This window comes from Platalea leucorodia, assembly GCF_965183815.1.
Source record: "Platalea leucorodia genome assembly, chromosome: 5".
Classification (NCBI taxonomy): Eukaryota; Metazoa; Chordata; class Aves; order Pelecaniformes; family Threskiornithidae; genus Platalea; species Platalea leucorodia.
Window position 1 is genome coordinate 16,299,466 of NC_138827.1, and position 19,119 is coordinate 16,318,584.

At 39.6% G+C, this 19,119-nt stretch overlaps 1 protein-coding gene across 3 annotated transcripts in view; it reads left to right on the forward strand.

Moving 5' to 3' along the window:
* EPN2 (epsin 2) overlaps nt 1-18,731 on the forward strand; it is a 47,367-nt gene extending 28,636 nt beyond the window's left edge. For 2 of the 3 annotated variants that reach the window (XM_082314074.1, XM_082314075.1), the window contains 7 exons: nt 4,208-4,320; nt 5,890-5,982; nt 6,250-6,406; nt 9,539-9,712; nt 11,352-11,444; nt 12,388-12,603; nt 14,205-18,731. In XM_082314074.1, coding sequence (XP_082170200.1) covers nt 4,208-4,320; nt 5,890-5,982; nt 6,250-6,406; nt 9,539-9,712; nt 11,352-11,444; nt 12,388-12,603; nt 14,205-14,542 — 1,184 coding nt within the window. In that variant the 3' untranslated portion in view covers nt 14,543-18,731. The remainder of the gene's footprint in view (nt 1-4,207; nt 4,321-5,889; nt 5,983-6,249; nt 6,407-9,538; nt 9,713-11,351; nt 11,445-12,387; nt 12,604-14,204) is intronic. The other variant, XM_082314076.1, reaches the window with a different exon arrangement.
* The last annotated feature ends 388 nt before the right edge of the window (nt 18,732-19,119 follow it).

Genomic DNA, 19,119 nt, shown 5'->3' on the forward strand with positions numbered 1-19,119 from the left:
TCTAGAGTGACATTTAAAAACAAACAAAACAAACAAACAAACAGAAAAACCCCCCAAAACAAGCACATGCTTCTGATTGAAAATACCCAGTCTGATTTTTATGCTGGGACTGATTTTTATCATTAATGTAGGCAATGGCTCTGCTTTCTAGCTGTGTGCTGTATACACACTTTAACTCACTAACTTAACCAAACCTTTAGACATCTACAGAGGGCTTTTAATATAGCCAAAATATAGTAAATTACCAATAGATACATATGAAAGACGTCATAGTCTGTACTAGAGACAGATGGTGGAGCAGAATCCTGCTTTAGTGATTAACTGAGGTTGGAAATCACTTCCTTGTGCTGCAGCTCGAGTCTTATTGAGAGGACAGCCCGGTGGCATGTCTCCCTGCAGAAGCAGATACCCACGCAGTTGCTTTTGGGCAGCCTAGGGGGGCCGGGATCTCCAAATTCTCAAAGCAGCAACAAAGCAGGGCTTAGCAGGTCAGAATTGATCTATTGAGTCCCATCTTACATAAACATCTGAGTTAACTGTCATGTGCTGTGGGATAAGAGATTCTTTGTGTGGCAGCAATACTGTTACTAAGGCAATAACCTTTATGCCAGATCCTTGCAACTAAAACGTTAATGCAGGACGAGGCCAATATAGGAGGGCAGTTATAATACTGTGGGAATTTTTGAGTGAAGTTGCTGGATAAAACATGTCAGATTACTACCAAGAACAGTGTTTTGAATTACCCTTAATCCTTTTTCAAGAAATACGCTGGCAGCTATTTAATGTAGATGGCTTTATAACCACTGCAGAAGTTTAAATGTAAAATAGCAACATTTTTATCAATGTTTTTTAATGTGAAGCCCAAGGAAGAATTTCAAATTGACAATTTTTTCCTTTTTTTGTAAAAGGAGCTCTAAAGTGCTTTTTAGAGTTAATAAAACTGAGTGAAAAGCCTAAAAGTGAAAAGAAATAAGCTATATCTGTGAGACCCCTTATTATCTGTGTTCAGATCCTGGAGCCGCTGAATGCTGGTCTCTGTTGGGAGCTGTGAGGTAATGGAGCTCTCTGCCAAAGCAAGCCTGCCGTTCCCCTGCGCGGCTGGGAGGCGAGGACCCACCATGGGAGGGCAAGTGAGACGCTTGGAGTAGGATGCAATCCCTGCTTCTTGCAGCTTTTTAGTGCAAAAACGCTGCGTGCTGTTAAAAGCTGAAACTGGTGAGCACTTTCAGTAAGTAGTCCTTCATGTGGAAATAGGAGGAAAACCAGCGGAGTTAACTTAACCCTTTTCACATCATTTTAAAGTCATTCTGCCGTCAGCTTCTTAGATGTTATGGAATGTAGTTAAGTCAACAGAGGTGGAAAAACTCCTGTGCAAAAAGTCCAGGAAATCACGTTCTTTCCTGCAGTTGCAGTTAAAGAAACAGAAGATCAGAAGGTACCTGCCTGATCATAGTCCAGTTGCCATATGTTGCTGTCCCATTTGTATGCTTATCCAGCTCTATTTTGAAACCAGTTAGGACTCTTCCCTTCTACAATTCCTGCTGGAAAGCCACTTCTTTCTATTTGTATCTCAAATTTATTCATGGTCAATTTATACCATTAGTTCTTGCCCCCTTATCTCAAATAGTTTTTCTCACTCCATAGTATTTGCAAGCCTGATGTATTTAGCAACCATAAACTGCTTGATCTTCTTTTTGCAAAGATAAACACATAAAATATTCTCTGTGCTCAGAAGGCAAGCGTTTCCACATCCATTCTGTTTTGAAATCATCTGTCTTGGATTTGAATGACTAGAATTGCATTTGGTATGTTAAGATGAATTCCGACTAATGCCTTGATGCAGTAGTGCTAATATTAGTAATAGCTGTTATTAGGTTAGTGGCTGGGAGTTATGTGCTTTAGTACTAAAGAAAGTTCTCTACATCTCTGTCATTTGCAGTTGATGCCCTCAATTAGTAGATGATGGTCATCAAAGAAATTACTTTGTTTCTCTGTATCATCCCATTTATATTGTTCCCTTCTCAGTCATCTGTTTTTTTTAATATTCCTGTTTCTCATTCTAGTTTGACAGTTTTTCTTAGAATTATCTTTGCATTTTCCCATAACCTCCTGCATTTGTTTATTACAAAATTTTTCTTAAGATTGGTCTTAAAGCCAGTTCTTGAGAAACTGTTAGTAAACTTCCTTGGTGGTAGGCAGTGTGATGTAATCTCTTCTTCACCTCGTTCTTTACCTATTTCAGTTCTTACACTACTCTCTATTTAACAGTAACATCCTATTTAGCGTCATAAAATGCTTTGCTGAGTCCACATAGATTAACTTTACTGCTTTTCGTTTTGACTGACAAATCGGAGAAGGATCTTGTTTTTTCTGTTATAGGCTACCTTTGGTAACCTCATTTTGAGTTTTATCCTGTTTTCTTTTTAATTCTCTTTGTTTTCATTATATTCATAATATTAATATTTAAGAATATTCAAACTTTACAAACATTTTAAAGTTTTATTTTCCATGCTGTCAGACATCCTGTTATCTGATGCCCTGTTTATTTCTACTTTAATTCTGTAATAGTCCATATAATATATTGGAGAGCCTGTCTGTGACCGTTGCAGCAAAAAGTACTCATGAAGCAGGCTAAATTTAGATACTTTATATTTTTGAAAAAGTAATAGAATTGAGGTATGAGTAACATCTTTATGTGAAGTCAGGAGCTTGTCTGGTTGGCTTGAAAGCTTCAGGATCAGCACAATGTGGAAGGAATCGTTCTGGGTGATAAATTAATTTGTCCCTTTGGAAGCAGAGTGGGATGGGATGGCCCATTGGGTGGGAAGAAAAGGTCATTCCTTGTTTACAGAGAGTCGCCTTCCTTCTGGCCTGCTGGATGAGAGAGAAGGTTGCACTTTTTATTTTATGATGTCATTTTGGCCTAAAAATTAGGGGGAGACAAGACTGAGAAATACTTGGAGGACTTGAAGTAGTGACTGAAAAAGTGTTGGGTGATTTTTTTTTTTTTTATTTATTTTTAAATTACAGTTTGGCAATCTAATAGCTGACCTATTAAGAAGAAACGTGATTTCCTTGAGCTTGACATCATAGTTTAAAAATATGGTTCCTCTTTATTAAATGTCAATACATGTTTTGCCAAACTAATTATCATTCCAACCATTAAATACAAACTTCTTTGCCAAAGTAAGATAAAATTTCTCTATAAATGGTTTGGATGCTAGAGAATTATCTGAGAGCGAGAGAGGGGACGAAAATTAATTACTGTATAATGATAAACCTATTAGTGTTGTCCCATTCAGATGGGAATTTCTGTGTGCTATTGTAGTGAAAACATCACTACACTTCACATCCATAAAAGGAATATTTGTGTATTGAGAAATTGTGTATTTTAGCTGTCAGGCTTGACTGTTATTCAGGGAGGAGTGAGGGAGATTACCAGCTGCTACTTAGCTAATAGAGGTCTTCATCCAAAGACAGACCAACCAACAACAAAAACCAAACCATCCCCCCAACATATATACCAAACTTTTTTTTTTTTTTTTTTAAAAACAGAGAATGATACAGTATTTTTGTAAATTTTGAGTATGAATAGCTGGCTTGTTGGTTTCTGAGCTTGCCTAGCAGTTAAGAATAGTTCTTTATCTGTCCCATTAAGTCTGTATTACAGAAAAGTGGGTGGTATCCAATTTTACCCTGGTATTGGCCAACTCCCAGCAAATTCTTACTGACATTGTAAGATGTAAGAAATATCAACAAATGTTTTCTTGAATGATTAATTCTATAGTTTTTTTTTTTTTTTTTAAAGTCAGCGACCTGCCCCCCAAGGCTCTGATATGCTGAGACATGATATCCAGCATTCATTGGTGATACTTCTTGATATTACAACCCCACTAATAAAACAATCCTTTGTTTTCCAGGAACATTTTTCCTTTAAAGCAATGGAACTGCCTTGCAAAGTTCTGCCTGCTTCATTGTTCTGGCTTGTTAACCTCAGTCTTGGTACGAGCTTTATCTCTGACAGTCCAGGGAGACGATGTTGGTTGGCAAGTTGGTGGCCCCTGGCACCTGGGGGGCCTCTTGCTGTGCTGGGGACCTTTGAGAGTGGCTGTGTGAAAGTGGGGTGGTCCAATCAGAGAAATAATCAAACCTGTTACATCTTTTTGTTGTTTAGTGTGTTAAATTTGCTGGGTTTTGTCTCCAACAGCTACGTCCCCTCGAGTTTCCTCGGAGCTCGAGCAGGCCCGGCCTCAGACAAGTGGAGAAGAGGAGCTCCAACTGCAGCTCGCGCTGGCAATGAGCCGGGAAGTGGCGGAGCAGGTCAGTTCCCGTGTAGGTTTTCCAAAGTGTCTATGCTTTGATAGTTGAGACTACAGTTGTGGGTTTTTTTGTTTGGTTGGTTGGTTTTTTGTTTGATTTGGTTTGGGATTTTTTCCCTCTTTTTCCAATGGCAGCTTGGCTTTGCTCCAGGTGGAATAGGGGAGAGAGAGGCCATTTTGGAAGATGTTGCTCTTTTATATTTTTTATTTTTTTTATCTCTTTTTAAGTAACTGCAGCCTCCGAGCTGTTGAGACTAGTGGAAGATGACAGTCACTTTGCAAGAAGACTTTGTGTGGGAGGATGTTAATCATCACATTACTGAAGATGTTTTCAGTTAGGAAGAACTGAAAACATGACTAGTCCTTCATTAATGGGGCCAGCATAAGAAATGTCAGTGAATTCTGATTACAGTGAAATTTTGAATGATCTGCACATTTGGTGAGATTGTCTGGAACAGAAGGGTAACCTGACACAAAGTACTGGAATTTATAAAGAACCTGGTTTAAAATAACTTGGCTCCTAATCTATCATACAGGTTGTGTTACTGTGGTAATTCTTAGGAGCTTCATTCTGAATTTGGAGTAAATGCTGTAATTGTGGATAAAGTTTACTGCATATTAATATATAACAAAGTTGTTGAATCTCAGCTAAGAGTGAAAATTCAGATCAGCCTGCTGAGCATCTGTAGTATTTTAGAGGCTTCCTGTGACAATTTTAGCTTACTGCTGCATGTTAGGCATTAATATCTCTGTGCTTGGAAAGGGAAACTGTCACCCAGTAAACTTTGTCATTATTGAGCAATAAAGTTGAGGAAAATAAAAATCAGAATCTATCAGTTGAAATAGCTTAAAGAAATCGCAAGGGAAATACCAGCTGGGGAATTAGTCAACTTCTGAAAGACGTGATGCAAGCAAAGATATTTGAAGTAGTTGAATGTACCACAAACATGGTAGTTTACAGATGTTAAAAACCTACAAAATACGCGTGGAGTTGGCTAGATTAATTCACTTAGCGTTCTTTATAACAGTTGCATCAGTTGTGGAGGGAAGCTGACAAAAGCCAGGAAAAGTAAAGTTTAAATCACTGTGTCCTTCAGTGGTGATTTGAATGTTCAAAAACATTGCAGTAATTTAAAGATGGGATATTTACTTTGTCTTTTGGTTCTGTGGTGTTTCTAGCATTGTAACTGAATTTTTGGAAAGAATGTTTCATTTCTACCTTTCCCATTAGGAGTAGAACAACACGAGGGTAAATTTCAGTCAGCAAATGGATGTTGTTATGATCACACTGTTATACTGGTGTTACAGGGCTAGGGTGCTCCTGACCTCTGTTTGAGGCAAGAATCGCAAGTAATTTTTTTTCCCCCACTTGTGTTATGTGCGAATTACAGCAAATAATCCTGGCAATCCCACTGCGCGTGCCTGTGGTGCGCATCACTCCTAGGGTGGCAGGGAGTACTGCCCAGGCCTTCCCTGGCAGTGTCCTGCCAAGGGGGCTAGACACCTGGAGGGAGCAAGCAGCACAGTCTAGGCTAATGGTCTATATCAACAGTGTTGATTTCCTTTGCAGGAGGAGCGCCTCAGACGCGGAGATGATCTGAGATTACAGATGGCTCTGGAGGAGAGTCGCAGAGACACAATTAAAATTCCCAAAAAGAAGGAGGTAGTGCCTTCGACTAAGAAATTCCCGGTTATTCTGCCAAAAGCTGAAATACAGTAACACAAAATAGCTTAATACTGAGCTCTTTTATGCTTTTGGGATTTTGTTGTATAGCTTAAAGCTTCTTCCATGTGGGTTAAATTTCAAACTACTAGTCAATACAGGTGTGTAAAAGGAAAAAAAAAAAAAAAATTGCTTCTTCACTCTCATGGGTTTGTACTTCAGATTGGTAATGCTCTTGATTAAAGCTCAGATTATTCCTGCCCTCAGCATACCACTTTGTTGGACCTAATGGATGCCCTGCCCTCGTCGGCACCGGCCCCACAGAAAACAGAGCCTTGGGGACCTCCTGCTGTTGCAAACCAAACTGATCCCTGGGGAGGATCCACAGTTGCAGCTACTGCCTCTGACCCATGGCAATCATTTGGTAAGAATAAACTGCCAGAAGGAATGCTTACTTAAAAGTTTTTGCTTTTTAATGTTGAGCTTTTCAAAGTTTCTCAATGTACAATATCATGCTTGGTAATCACAGTATATTAGTCCATTTTGATTGTTTCCGAGACTCTAGAACTAACATTCCCTTAACTCATTTCTAAGCTGAAACAAATGAAAGTTGCACTCTGTTCCTGCTCTTTAAGCAGCTGGGTTTTTGTGTGTGCATTTTGAATCTTAAGAAAGAGGAGAAGAGTGAAGCTTCTGTTGTCTTTGTACAGCAAAAACAACTTGTCTCAGACGGGGGGGGATGCTCATGCTTTGACTGCTAGTTGTGTCCAGTGTCATGGGTTTAGACTCTTGCCAGTATTTAATATAGTACTTAGGCAGGGTGCTATGGTTAGGAAGGCCATAGATCTGAATTACCATGTCTTTAATTGCTCCTAGTGAAATGTGATGTGTATACCGTCAGAACCAAATGGATTAAATTGTGTAAATGGAGATTTTTATACTAAAAAAAATTGAGGTTACCATTTTAAATGTTCACTGTGTTTCATAAGCTTTTGGTGCTAAATTCATGGAATCTGTTTCTGAAGTGAAAGATCCAGTGCCTCACATTTTAAAGAGCAATTAAGCCCACTTTTTAGCATGTTTGCTTCTGTGTGTGTGTTTCGCTGCCTGTATAGTGTGCTGTTTTCTAGATTAGCCAAAGTCTGTCCAAGGAGTTACTCCTTTGCATAAGAAAGTTGATGGTTCCTCACAGTATGTGTTAAACTTGCTGTGTCTGTGGAATTGGAGTTGGATGTGTTTTTTGTTGGCTTTGGATTTTTTTTTTTTTGAGGGGCAGGGGGGTTTCTATGCAAATGGAAGCTTTTTCATGAAGACTAACAGCTTAGTTCTGTCAGTTTTGCTTCAGGCTGGTGATTCTATGACCTCTGCTATAAAGTGCTTCAGAGTCGTTTGCATTAGCATTCAGCACACCACCATCCAGATTCCTGATGAAAATGTTGAAGTTTAATAATGAGATGCCTTTTTTTTTTCCTTTCTCTCTCCTCATGGTGGCATTAAAGGCACTACACATCTGCTGGGCCAACTACAGTTCGTTGTTCTAAGTGTAATCTGGTTTTTTTGGTGATGAACTGCAAGTATGAAATCTGAAAAAGTCCAAGTTTTGGGCCCTAAGGCTGTTTAATGTATTTTTCTGTGGTTAAAAAACAAACAAAATCCACCTTCTTCAAATCTCGTGCTCAATATATCCTCCTCTGACAAGATTTTCCTCGCATCAGTTGCAGCTGTAGCATTTCCTCTCAGTGGCTCCTAACTTTATTAACACCATAGAACAACCCCTTGTTCCAACTTGCTGGTTACTTGGCTCTCAAGGATAGTTTTGAGGATGTAAGATTTATGAATTTGACTGCTAATAAAAGGGTGACTCATTAAACTGTATTTCTCAAATCCTGCTTGTGCTTTGGCATTTCAGTAGAGATAATGGAAGCTACGGGAAGGTATCTACCAAGTGCTCTAATTTTTGCGCTGCCTTTATGAAAGAAAAGACACTTTTGAAAGCTTCCGTTTATGGGAAGTGCTGTCATTAGCATTTCTTGTGTGGCATTGCTCGTATCTCAGCACTAAGGGTAGATAAAGGAAATGTAAGTACCATTGTGGGAATAGTTGGAGTTACTTGGAGAATTTTAGCATTTCCTGGTCTGAAGCTGTAGCAAAACCATGCCACCTGTTGATGAAACAAAGACCAACATTGCAAATTGGAATTTGTGCCACTGTGTGTAGCAATGAATTGGTTTTCAGGAATATTGTGATGCCAAGGGGGCTTGTATGTAGTTTTAACAAATAAAACAATATTCAGTTGTAACTTGAAACCCACGTGGTGGTTAGAGATAATAGCCGTGTACAGCATGGGTAATTCTGTCCTACTCTTGGATTATACAGTTGTTCTCAGTTAGTCATTAAACTATGACTGGTTGAGAAGTTTCACTGGGAAGAGGAAACGTGTTTGCCTGTACTATCTGACTTGAAGGTGATTGATCACTGTAGAGTTGTACAGTATGTGCATTTAAAGTGCGAGGTTCCCATTCCTGCACCCTGATGGCCGGGGAGGGGCGGCGGGGATGGATGACATAGGAACAAAGGAAGAGCGATACCTTCCAACACAGACCTGGCCCACTGCAGGTCTGAAATGTGATTTGCTTTATTGATCCTGGGGTTTGATAAGCCAAAATAGTTTCATTTAATGGTAGAAGGAAAAGAGGTCACCTAAGCTGAAAAGCAGTAAACTAGTAGGTTGGTGAGGAAGAAGTAAAAACTGGCAGGAAATTGTATATAGTGAGGCAAGTTTTTCTCTTTCCTTCTTCCTTTACTGCCTTAGTTTTTCACTTTACATGAGGAAGCCCTAACCTTGTGCACAATCTGAAGCAGTGTGGTAATCTGAATTTGTAGGAATGAAGAGTTGTCAGCATCTTCCAATAAAAATGGGAATCCTGAACATACAGGCATTGGGTTTAAAAAAAAAAAAAAGGAAGGGGTATCAATGGACAGCTTAGATCTGTGTCAGCAGGAGTGCTTATAAATGGGAATAAAAAAAGCACAACTAGCTTAGGGAAGGTGATTATATTTTTATAAAATAACAGTATGGTTAAAAGAGTTTGAAAACTCTTCCCTTTGAATCTTACAGATTTCTTTTCTTTGTCAAAGTCTTAATGTTGTATATTTCATACCTTTTACATGGGGGCATTTTAGAAACTTCTTTCCCTTGAGTTCATAAATATACCCTGTGATTTAGGTCACCTTCAGTCAGACGTTGTCTGTTGTGGTGGCAATGTCTGTAACAAAAGCAAGTTTATTTTCATGTTGGAACTGCAGATTTTTTAATTCCGTTTCAAATGGGAGATTTCTTTTATTCATCTGTCTTGTGCAGAATTTACTTGTGCTTCTTGTTTGGTATGTATGACACAGATGCTGAGACTTATCAGTATTCCTAATGTTGAACTGCTTCACCTATTTATGTTTAGTATTAATTGGCAGTAATGGCTCATAAGAGAGATTAATCTCCAAGGAAAGTTTTCCAGAGTGAAACTGTACTGACTTGTGTTCCTGCTGGCTCTTTTTGCAGGTGCCAAACCAGCTGCTTCTGTTGACCCTTGGGCAGCACCAGCAGGATCCACAGGTCAGTCTCTGTCCAAAAATGTTGACCCTTGGGCTCCTGCTCAGCCATCTTCTACTGCAGCAAAATCTTCTGTGGATCCTTGGGGACCAGCACCTGCAAACAAACCTCTGTCTGCTTCTGGTGAGAAATGGTCTCATCCCATATCCATATTATTTGAGTAATGAAGGTGAAATCCGAATGATTTTCTTGCATTGCTTGGTTAAAAGAAGCTATGTGCTGAACAATTTGCAGAACTGGTCTGTAAAATAAATGGGAGCTGTAATAGCTAGCAGCAAAAAGAACTTCAAATGTAATTATTCTGACTTAAGTTCTGAATTTGTGTTGCTTCGTCGTGCTCTGTCCCTTCTGCATTCTTTTATTGGCATGTGTGGATGCATGTCGAGCACTTATGACTGCTGCTGCTGTTGGGTTTTTAAATGGGTTTTATCTTTAATTAGACACGGACTTAATTTCTGGAAATGAATGATACTATAATTTTACCTTTCATCATGATAAATAGCTATGCAGATGGATGTCTCTGCAGACGTAGATTGACAGATTGAGCAGCTCCACGTTCTGAGGAGACTTTTAGAGGTGCAAATGAAGGTTTGTTACTTCAGACTGAGGGTGTGAAAGCTATCCCTAAGCCCTTGTGTAGCACGATGCAGAAGGTGCTGATGTAATTGCCTATTCATGCTCTGTAACTAATGCAACCTTGATGAATCTTAATACCTGGTATTTTCATGTTGGCACCGTGGCTAAATGCATCCTAAATGCATTTTCTGCTAGTCATTCATCTCAGTACAGAATAAACAAAGGAATCTGAGTACTGCAAAAAGTTGTCTAATCAGCTTTTCACTGGCCAAAGGGCAATAACTGGATCATTATGAGAATGATTTTTTTTTTTTTTTTTTTTTTTTAGCTATGGTGGGTCTTTGTTCTTGGTAAGAAGTATTGTTGCTAAACACAATCTTCACTCATTCTCTTGGGTTTTTGTCTTTTTGTGCTCTTTACGGAGCTGAGTCCGTACCTTCATTTGCTTGAAATGTGTTGATGGTTAAAACTAAATTAGAAAAACATTTTAAATAATAAAAAAAAGGCAAACTTTAAAGCTTTTCAGGAGTGTGATTGCTGTTCATTTAGGTGTGGTTTTTCTTCCTCCGTTCTGAGGTAAGGTGTGTCCACATTTTTAAATGTTATGTTTTCATTGGTTGCAAACTATGGGCAAGTTCTGGTGCTTTAGCTAACAGGGCCTTATCATCTCTCCATGGCGTAGATAACCTTTTCTATTGCATTCCTCCTCCTTTTAACTTGGGAAGCGTAAGTCAAATCATCGCTTAAGTTGTAGCAATGCTACATTTGTCTTTGGAACTGTATTCAGAAGTGTTTTACTTGAGGGCTGATTAACACACTTTATAGTTTAGGCTGTAAATTCGTTGCTGTTCTCTTCTTCTGCAGCAATATATGCCTGCCTATACGTCTCTCTAGTGCAGACACTCCATAAAAACTCAGCACGCTAAAGGTGTGCCTTACATTGTGATTTAAAAGCACATTGCTCTGAATTAGTTGGTTAATACTGTAAGAAAGGACAGTTCTCTGATGTTATCCTTCTCCCTGGTCAAGAGTAGGAGCACTCGAGCTGATCTGAACTGCTGCCCTGGAACCTGACAGGGTGGCTTCTTGGTAACACGAATGGGTTAGAAATTCCTTTCAGTAGGATCAGGTGTGTGATGCAACTGAAGATCTGTTAATGACAGGGCTGTCTTGTTGTTTTGAACAGGAAGTACATCTTTTGACCTCTTCAGTAATTTGAATGGTACAGTTAAAGATGATTTTTCTGAATTTGACACACTTCGAACTTCCAAAAAGCCAGGTATGAATCAGATTCTTAGCATGTGGACAGTTTGGGTGATAGTCTCAGCAACAAATGTCTCTATTCTTAAATTTTATTTAAAAAAAAAAAAAAAATTGACTTGCACAAAGGAAAAGATTAAAGCTGGTAATGATGCAGCAATAAAAGCTGCTTGTTAACATTTTGGCCTGTGCATGAACTTATGGGGAATGGGCCTTTTGCATTGTAAGCCATAGAATTTCACTCTGTAACCTTTCACTGCCTTGACCGAGAAATTTGTTTGACTTCTAAATTTACAGTATCCAATGTGTTTGGAGTATGGCTCGTGCTCAGAGTGTCAAACAGAACAACGTTAACTGAATTTCTCAAACGTGTAAATTCTAGTGTGTGACAATAGTAGGAAGATGAGGAAATACACTTCTGAGAATGCTTTAGTTTATTTTGCATTTGGTCATTAGTCACTAAAATAAAAACTGCCAGACATTAACATATAAGTGCTTTGATATACTATGTACTGTCAGGATGGTTCTGCCTGAAAGAATGGTGACTAATTCAAAGTTGGGCTAGGCTGCTTTAACACAGAAGAGAAAACCTGGGTGGAATCTAGTTAGGAAGGGTGCAGCAGTGGTGTAGTGCAAGGGCAGTAGCTAAGGCTTTTGAATATCCTTTCCTTGGAAACTCTTAGTCCCATCTGTTGCAGCATAGCTGTGAGAACATTCGTCAGGGCAAATCAGGTGGCGCCTTCAGTAGAGCACTGCACTCTAACTGTAGCTTCTTCATACTCTTCTAAAGAACGTTTATCTGCTTGCATGCTGTAAGGGTGTAACATATACTGAAACACTTAAATCTGACTAATACAAACGTTAGATTTTAAAACATTTCTGCTGTCAGAGACTTCAGGATTTTCTTTGCTTGACTATGTAGATTAATGAGATAAGTTTTGTTTTTCTCTGTGTTGTTTCAGCTGAATCAGGTTCCACTTTGCCATCTCAGCATAGCGGTACCACAAGTCCTGATCTCTTTGATTCCCAGCACTCAAGCATGACATCAGGCAAACAAAGTGCCGCTCGGAAAACCCCTGAGTCTTTTTTGGGCCCCAATGCTGCTTTGGTGAACCTGGATTCACTGGTGTCTAAGCCACCGCAACCTGTTACTTCACTGAATCCATTCTTGGCACCAGGTCTGTTTCTGCACGTTCCTTCAGTTTTCAATTTTAGCTTTCCCTTCCTATAGGAAAACTCTGTATAACTCAGTCCTATTTGATTTAACGTAAGCTGGTTTGGGCTTGTTTTTCTTGCTTACTTCAGTCAACAGATCATGACTGAGAGCAGGAGGGTGAGGCTTCGTGGTTTCAAGGCATACTGCCGGACTCTGAAAGCACAGAGTTTCTACTCTTGCATCCGTAGCTGATCTGCTGGCTGAGCTTTGTTCAAGCAGCTACTCTTCCACTTTTGCCCTTGCTCTCTCAAAATTATCTGTGTTGGAAGGCAGCTTTGGTTATTAAAAATGGCTGAACTAAAGCTGATTGATTGTCAGAACAGGTAAGATGAGAACGTGTGCCACCAGAGGATCCCTTGGGAAGGTAATAGGTAGTAGGTTCTTGTGGAAGCAGGCAGGAATTGCCCTTTTGCTTGTGCTGCAGCAGGCACAGTAGCACCTCTGATTGCAACCTAAGGTTCCAGATAGCAAACTCTGCAGTATGATTTAGTGGGTTGCTGGTTAGGCTGTGTTTAGGCTAGCATGATAGACCAGTTTTGATCAAAACACACTCTCGGTGTCTTTTGAAAAAAATAGGCTGTTGCAGTTCTCCTGTAAAATTGGCCCCTGTTAGAAGTGAGCCTGTACTTACAGCAGACTTAGATGGTGACACTAAACACATGGAAGATGTATGTGTTTTTAAAAGCTACTCATATGCACTGAAATTTGTCTGACGCTGGTATGGTGAAATACTTTAAAATGCTATTTCAGTATTTTTTTCCTTCCCTCTTCCAATGGAAGAAAATGACAGTTTATTAAACTCCTTGGGTAGGAAAAAAAGAGTAATTCTGAACAGCCTTGGCAGTGTTTAGCAAGAGGAAGTCTGTGTATCTGCCATTACCGGTTACTACAAAAAGTTTATAAGGGGTCACTGGGCCATCCAAATAACACTATACATATACGGTAAAAGGAATTTGTAGTGTTGGCAGCAGTCCAAAGAACCTCAAATGCTGGGAAAGTTATTCTCTGCTTTTTCTAGCACCGCTGTAATTCAGAAACAACTTGTTTACTTTATGAATTCTTGTCAAAACTCAGTGCCAGAAACATGTACAGCTTCTAAATGGAGTTGACTGGATGAGATCTTGAAGCAAACGCACAAATGCGCAGTAGGCAGATTGCAGTGAAGGAGTACAGAGAGCCTGCAGTTCTCTTCTGTAATGCAAATTTTAAGTAACATTTAAAAAAAAAATTGGTGATCTGGATGTCATGGTTAGGCATGTTCCAGGTAACCAAATTTAGAACCTGTCTCTCCAGTGACGACTACCAGAAGTGGAAACTGTTGGTCAGCGAAGGGATGTTTTGTGGCATTGATAGGTTCAAGGAAACACACTGTACTTGTGCACCAGTGCGGCCCCAGTTTGTTGAATGACATCCACGCAGGTTTCTCCGCAGGGTGCTTTAGGGTTGGGAGCATGTGGGGATGTGCAGAAGGTGTGTTCTTTGCCAGAAAAGACAATCTCCAAAACCTCGTGTTCATGGAGGTGCGATCTCTTTCCCTCTTCCCCCTTCTTCTCTCAAAACTAGGCGCCGCCACAGCACCAACTCCAATCAACCCCTTCCAAGTGAATCAGCCTCAGCCACTCACTCTAAATCAGATGAGAGCGAGTCCTGTGATGGGAACCAGCCCTTCTTTCAGTGCTGTGCCACCAATAAGCATGGAGCCAATACCTCTGTCTTCCATGGCCCCAGTGCCTGTGGGAATGGCACCGATACCAGCTATGGGCACTGTGGCATCTATAACAAGGATGGGCCAGGGGCTGAACGTGAGCATTGCAGGATCAATGACCCAACCTCTTCACAGTACAGGAATCCCGCCGTCAGCATCCCAGTCTACAAATACAACTAACCCTTTTCTCCTATAAAGACCCGATTAAAGGAACTTTCTTTTCATAGTGTTTCCAGGCTGAAGTCTTTACAGCAAAATGAACGTGGCCTGTGTGGACTGAACGGTGTGTAAGAGACTTGGAAGTAGATTTGCAGTTTACAGTTATGATCTTTGAAGAGTTGTCTCTACTTACCAGTTAATCTAAATCTAGTCTTTGCTACAGATGGTACCTTACTTTGGCTTGTTGAGCATTATGTGAAATGTTCAGACTTTTCACCAAAGTTAGATTCTGCCCATTTTGTTACTTTGTTAATCATTTCAATACACTTTCTAGGGAGAACCTGCCATTTTAAACTCCGTTGGCTATTTTGTAGATGTCAGATGATGTGCTGGATCCTGAAATTACTATTTACCTGCATCTGTCACTTCCTATGCCCATATGATAGACCTGAGATTCAGAGTGCTAGTGAATGTTTTGCACATAACTATACACAGTTCTAGACTGTTGGTTCACCCATAGTCCTTACTCTTAGAAGAGAATGATTCGGAGGGCCCAGGTGGCTGGTTTTTATGCATTAAACATTGCAACGCAAAATCACACTGCTTTCGTATCAGAGGTTTGACCGAGAAAGCAAGCTTGTCTCAAAAGGAAAAAAAAAAAAACCCACAAAAAAAACAGACAGAAAAAACCCCAAGAACATTCTCAAGTTGTCAAGTATAACGTGTGCTGTTGTATGCAGTGTTGAATTTGTACACTACTCTCTAAGGACTCCTGAGGAACTCTCTGTGAGTGGCATGCTGCACTCGTGCTGAGTGAGTGTCCTGCTCTGTGCTTGTCCAGTACCAGCTTCGTTTGGAAGTTATCATATGTATTTTGTTTTTATTTGACTTACAATGTGAGTTGAAAGAAAAAAGAAATACAGTGGGACAACTTTGAATTCAGTTTCACCGGGGCAAGCTTTAAAACTAATTCAGGCTTAACCTTGCTATATGCAGTTACTCTTGTATACTTTTGCACATATTTTGTTTAGTACAGTTTCATATTTGAGTTTGCAGAGTTACCTAATAGTCCTTTTTTTGCTAATTTTTATAATGTGGTTCTTATTTAACTGTCTGGTTTTGATAGATTTATCAAGTCTGGCTGAAAAATTAAGATATTGGCAAATGTCATTTTTATGGTTTTAATGCCCTCTTATTTATGGTTTTAGCTCTTTGTTTCTGTAAAGAGAGTTTAAAAGGGAAGATTAACACTAAAATATTTACTTTTAAATGAAGTATTCATAATGCAAATCAAAACAAATTCTCGTGACTAATTATTTTTAGATGAATTGAATTTGAGCATAACATGATTTAAGACTACATTAAAAAGAAAAAACACTAAAGTCGCCTTTCCCTTGATTTGTTCCCGTTTTCCGATTACCAAAATGGACAGTCGTTTAGCCTTTATGAAGATTGGAAGAGAGGCTGTTTTTTTCTTGTAATACTTCTTGAGATGTTAAAAATTCTAATGTACAAACACGACTCATTAATTTTATTGACTAATTTTTCTTAATGAAAGGTGCACTCCATATTAATAACTGGTTCCATTTACAACTATTAATTGTAAGCTGAACTATACATTTTAACTTGCATGTCTGGACTCATCGGCACTAAACCACGCTCAGGTTTCAGCCAGTGTTTCTGGTGGAAACCTGGCCTTCTCAAAGATGGCAACGTTTCTGAGCTCTGCTTTCACAAGCAACGCCAATGCCCGCAGAGCATGTGGAAAGGGATGTCCCAGTGCTTGCTCCTGCCTTGAGGGCATCTCTGTGAATGAACTGATGCATCTTGGTGGCCTTTCCCTAATGAGAAGGAGGGGGGGAAACAAACAAACAAACAAAGAAACTGAAAGGAATTGCCAGAGTTGTGTGTTCTGGTGTTGTGATGCTGTGTGGGACTGTGCCAGTCCAGGATCGTGTGCCGCAGGAAGGAGGGGCTGGCTAACGTGGAAGGGACTGGGTTATATCTTTTGGTGGGTAGGGGAGGCTGAAAGACTATCAAATCTAGGGTACAATCACAGATTTTAGCTGTGTAGGTCAGTGTAGCTCTATTAGTATATGGAATGCTAAATGTGTGGATGTTTCTATGCAGATTGTTCTATCCTCTTGAATACTGTTGGATTTCCAAGTAGGATTCAGAATATTCATCTGCTCTTGTTTTTATATAGGAGGAAAGAGAATTACTGTCCACACCCAGTATGTCTTTAAGAAAACAAAACAAAAAACCATTCATGTTGCCTTTCAGAGTAAGGAAAAATACTTTACTTTTTTGTTGTTGTTGAAGTTATTGAAAAGTGTAGACCAGGAAGGGTGTGATTCTTGCAGATGGGGGGGGGCGGGGGCGGGGGGGAGTGCTTTCCAATTGATCTGTGGCAAGATTTATCCTTCTTTATTTTTCCAATTTAATTTTATCAACAGTGGAATTGAGGTCACTTGATGTTTTTCCCTTAGTCTGTCACCTGAATGCATTTGCAACAGTTAGATGGGGCATTGTCTATTCAGCCAAAAGGTTCTAACCGCATCCTCTCGTTAAACACTAGCTAACTATTTTTGGAGGCAAGACGGGGTTGATAATAAGTATTTAAAATAACGAAGTCATCTACAGTTCAGAGTCATGATCTGTCACCATGAATTGATAAAAATGTGCTGTTGGTCTGGTAGGAAGCCCTAGTTTAATGAAACTGCTGAATGGCAAATTGTTGCTTTTACCAAGCCACTTCTGTAAGAGCTGTATTACTTTTAGATTTTATATATATATATATATATATAGACAGACATATATCGCACAATAAACCATGACAAGACACTCTGAAGAGCGATCAGCCCAGACTGCGGTGCTGTAAAGCATTAGGCTAAGGACTAACTGTGCCGAGATTCCCAGCCTGACCACGGGGGTTGTGGCAGGAGCTGAGTTCAAGAGGATAAGCAGCTGGTTTGGTAAATCTGCTTCATTCCTGGACTGGAGACGTGCCCGTGTCTCAGGTGCCCTGCAGGCGTGGGGTGCTGTAGCAGTGACGCTGAACGGTGGTTGCTGTCCTAGCCAGGTGAAGCTTCAGTTGTGTCAAGAATGGTAAATCTCTTTTCGCGATAACTTAACTGCTCTCCAGAATAATTCTTCCTCCCTCCTCGCCCTCCCACTTCTTTTTGCATGGAGGACGTGTGCGTATCCGATCACACCTGCTCTGGCGTATTTCTCCAAATGCATTTCCCTCTTCCCCTTCTTTTCTCACTTGCAAATATTAAAAGTGCTTTTGATTTTTAAAATGTTAGTATCCCAAAATAGCCTTACTGGTCAAATTGACCAAAGATAAAGTGTTAAATATTTTGTAAAAAAAAAAATTTAAAAAAAAATCTTGGCATAATTTTAAACCCAAAATAAGCTCAGTTATTTATTCAGTTTTATACTATATAGAAACTAAACTACATTGAGGGGACAGGGAAGGAAAACCATGGTGGGTTGTGGTGTTTACAGTCTTTTTGAAGTCCCGTAGGTAAGACAACTATTGTTATCCATCTTCCCTTTTGCTGTTACAGTTTCTAATGTGTACTGTATGTATTAATATTGCACAAATTGTGGAGAAATATATGGTTTATTTTTCACAGCAGAATCTCACAAGACTCGCTTCCTTTACAAGTGTTACAATTTAAATATTTACCAAACTGTTTTCATAATACTGGGAGCCGGCTGCTTTTTATGAATTTGTGCTGACTATTGACATTATTTACTGTATAAATAATTTATCATTTGTACTATTGTATCATAATGTCTGTATCTTTGTGTCATTTTTCCCAAGCGATGTCACAAATGTGATATTTAATAATGCCATCAGAACAGTGGAAAGACAAGGGGTTTGTAGGTGACTGGTCAGAATTAAAATTGTATTGCTTATATTCCAGCCGTGTTGCTTTTTCAAGACTCTGCGTAGTGTTTATAATCCCATTCAAAAAACTGTCGCTACCATGCTTGATTTAGTTTTCAAGAAAGCTGATGGATCGGTTGAGATGATTTAAGGTTTGTGCTAAAAGTCCTAGGTGCTAGGAGAAGTCTAACCGTTATTGAGAGTAATGCTTCTTGTACATTGTCAATGTGATTTCTTCGATGCATTCATCACTTTCCTGGTGCAGGCCTGCTCTTACTATGAGAAAGGAGGGTTTCTTATAGATTGCTTAAATCGGAATCAGTTGAGACCTTACTAACTCAATAAAAATGAAGACTTGTGTTGCAGGTGACTGAATTGCTTCTTTAAACCACATTACCCTTTAAACAGCACTTCTGGAGAGATGACCAAGTACTGTCTCGCGGAGGCTTCCATATTTGTGTGGAATAAATAAAAAAGCAGTCTGGGGAAGGCGTGATTTTTAAAGCCATCACTCATGGAATAAGGGTTGGGGAACTGTGAGAAAACTGACTTTGGGGCTCCTTGCTTCCCGTTTTTGCGGTAGTGCAGTCTCGCCCTTCCTGCAGCATTGGCTGTGCCTCATCGATGGGGTAGCAGTGAGCCTGCCTCCTGATGAGAAGTGATTTCAGCTTCTAATTCTGGATGGTTTAAATTGAAGGGTACTTCATTAGCAGGCT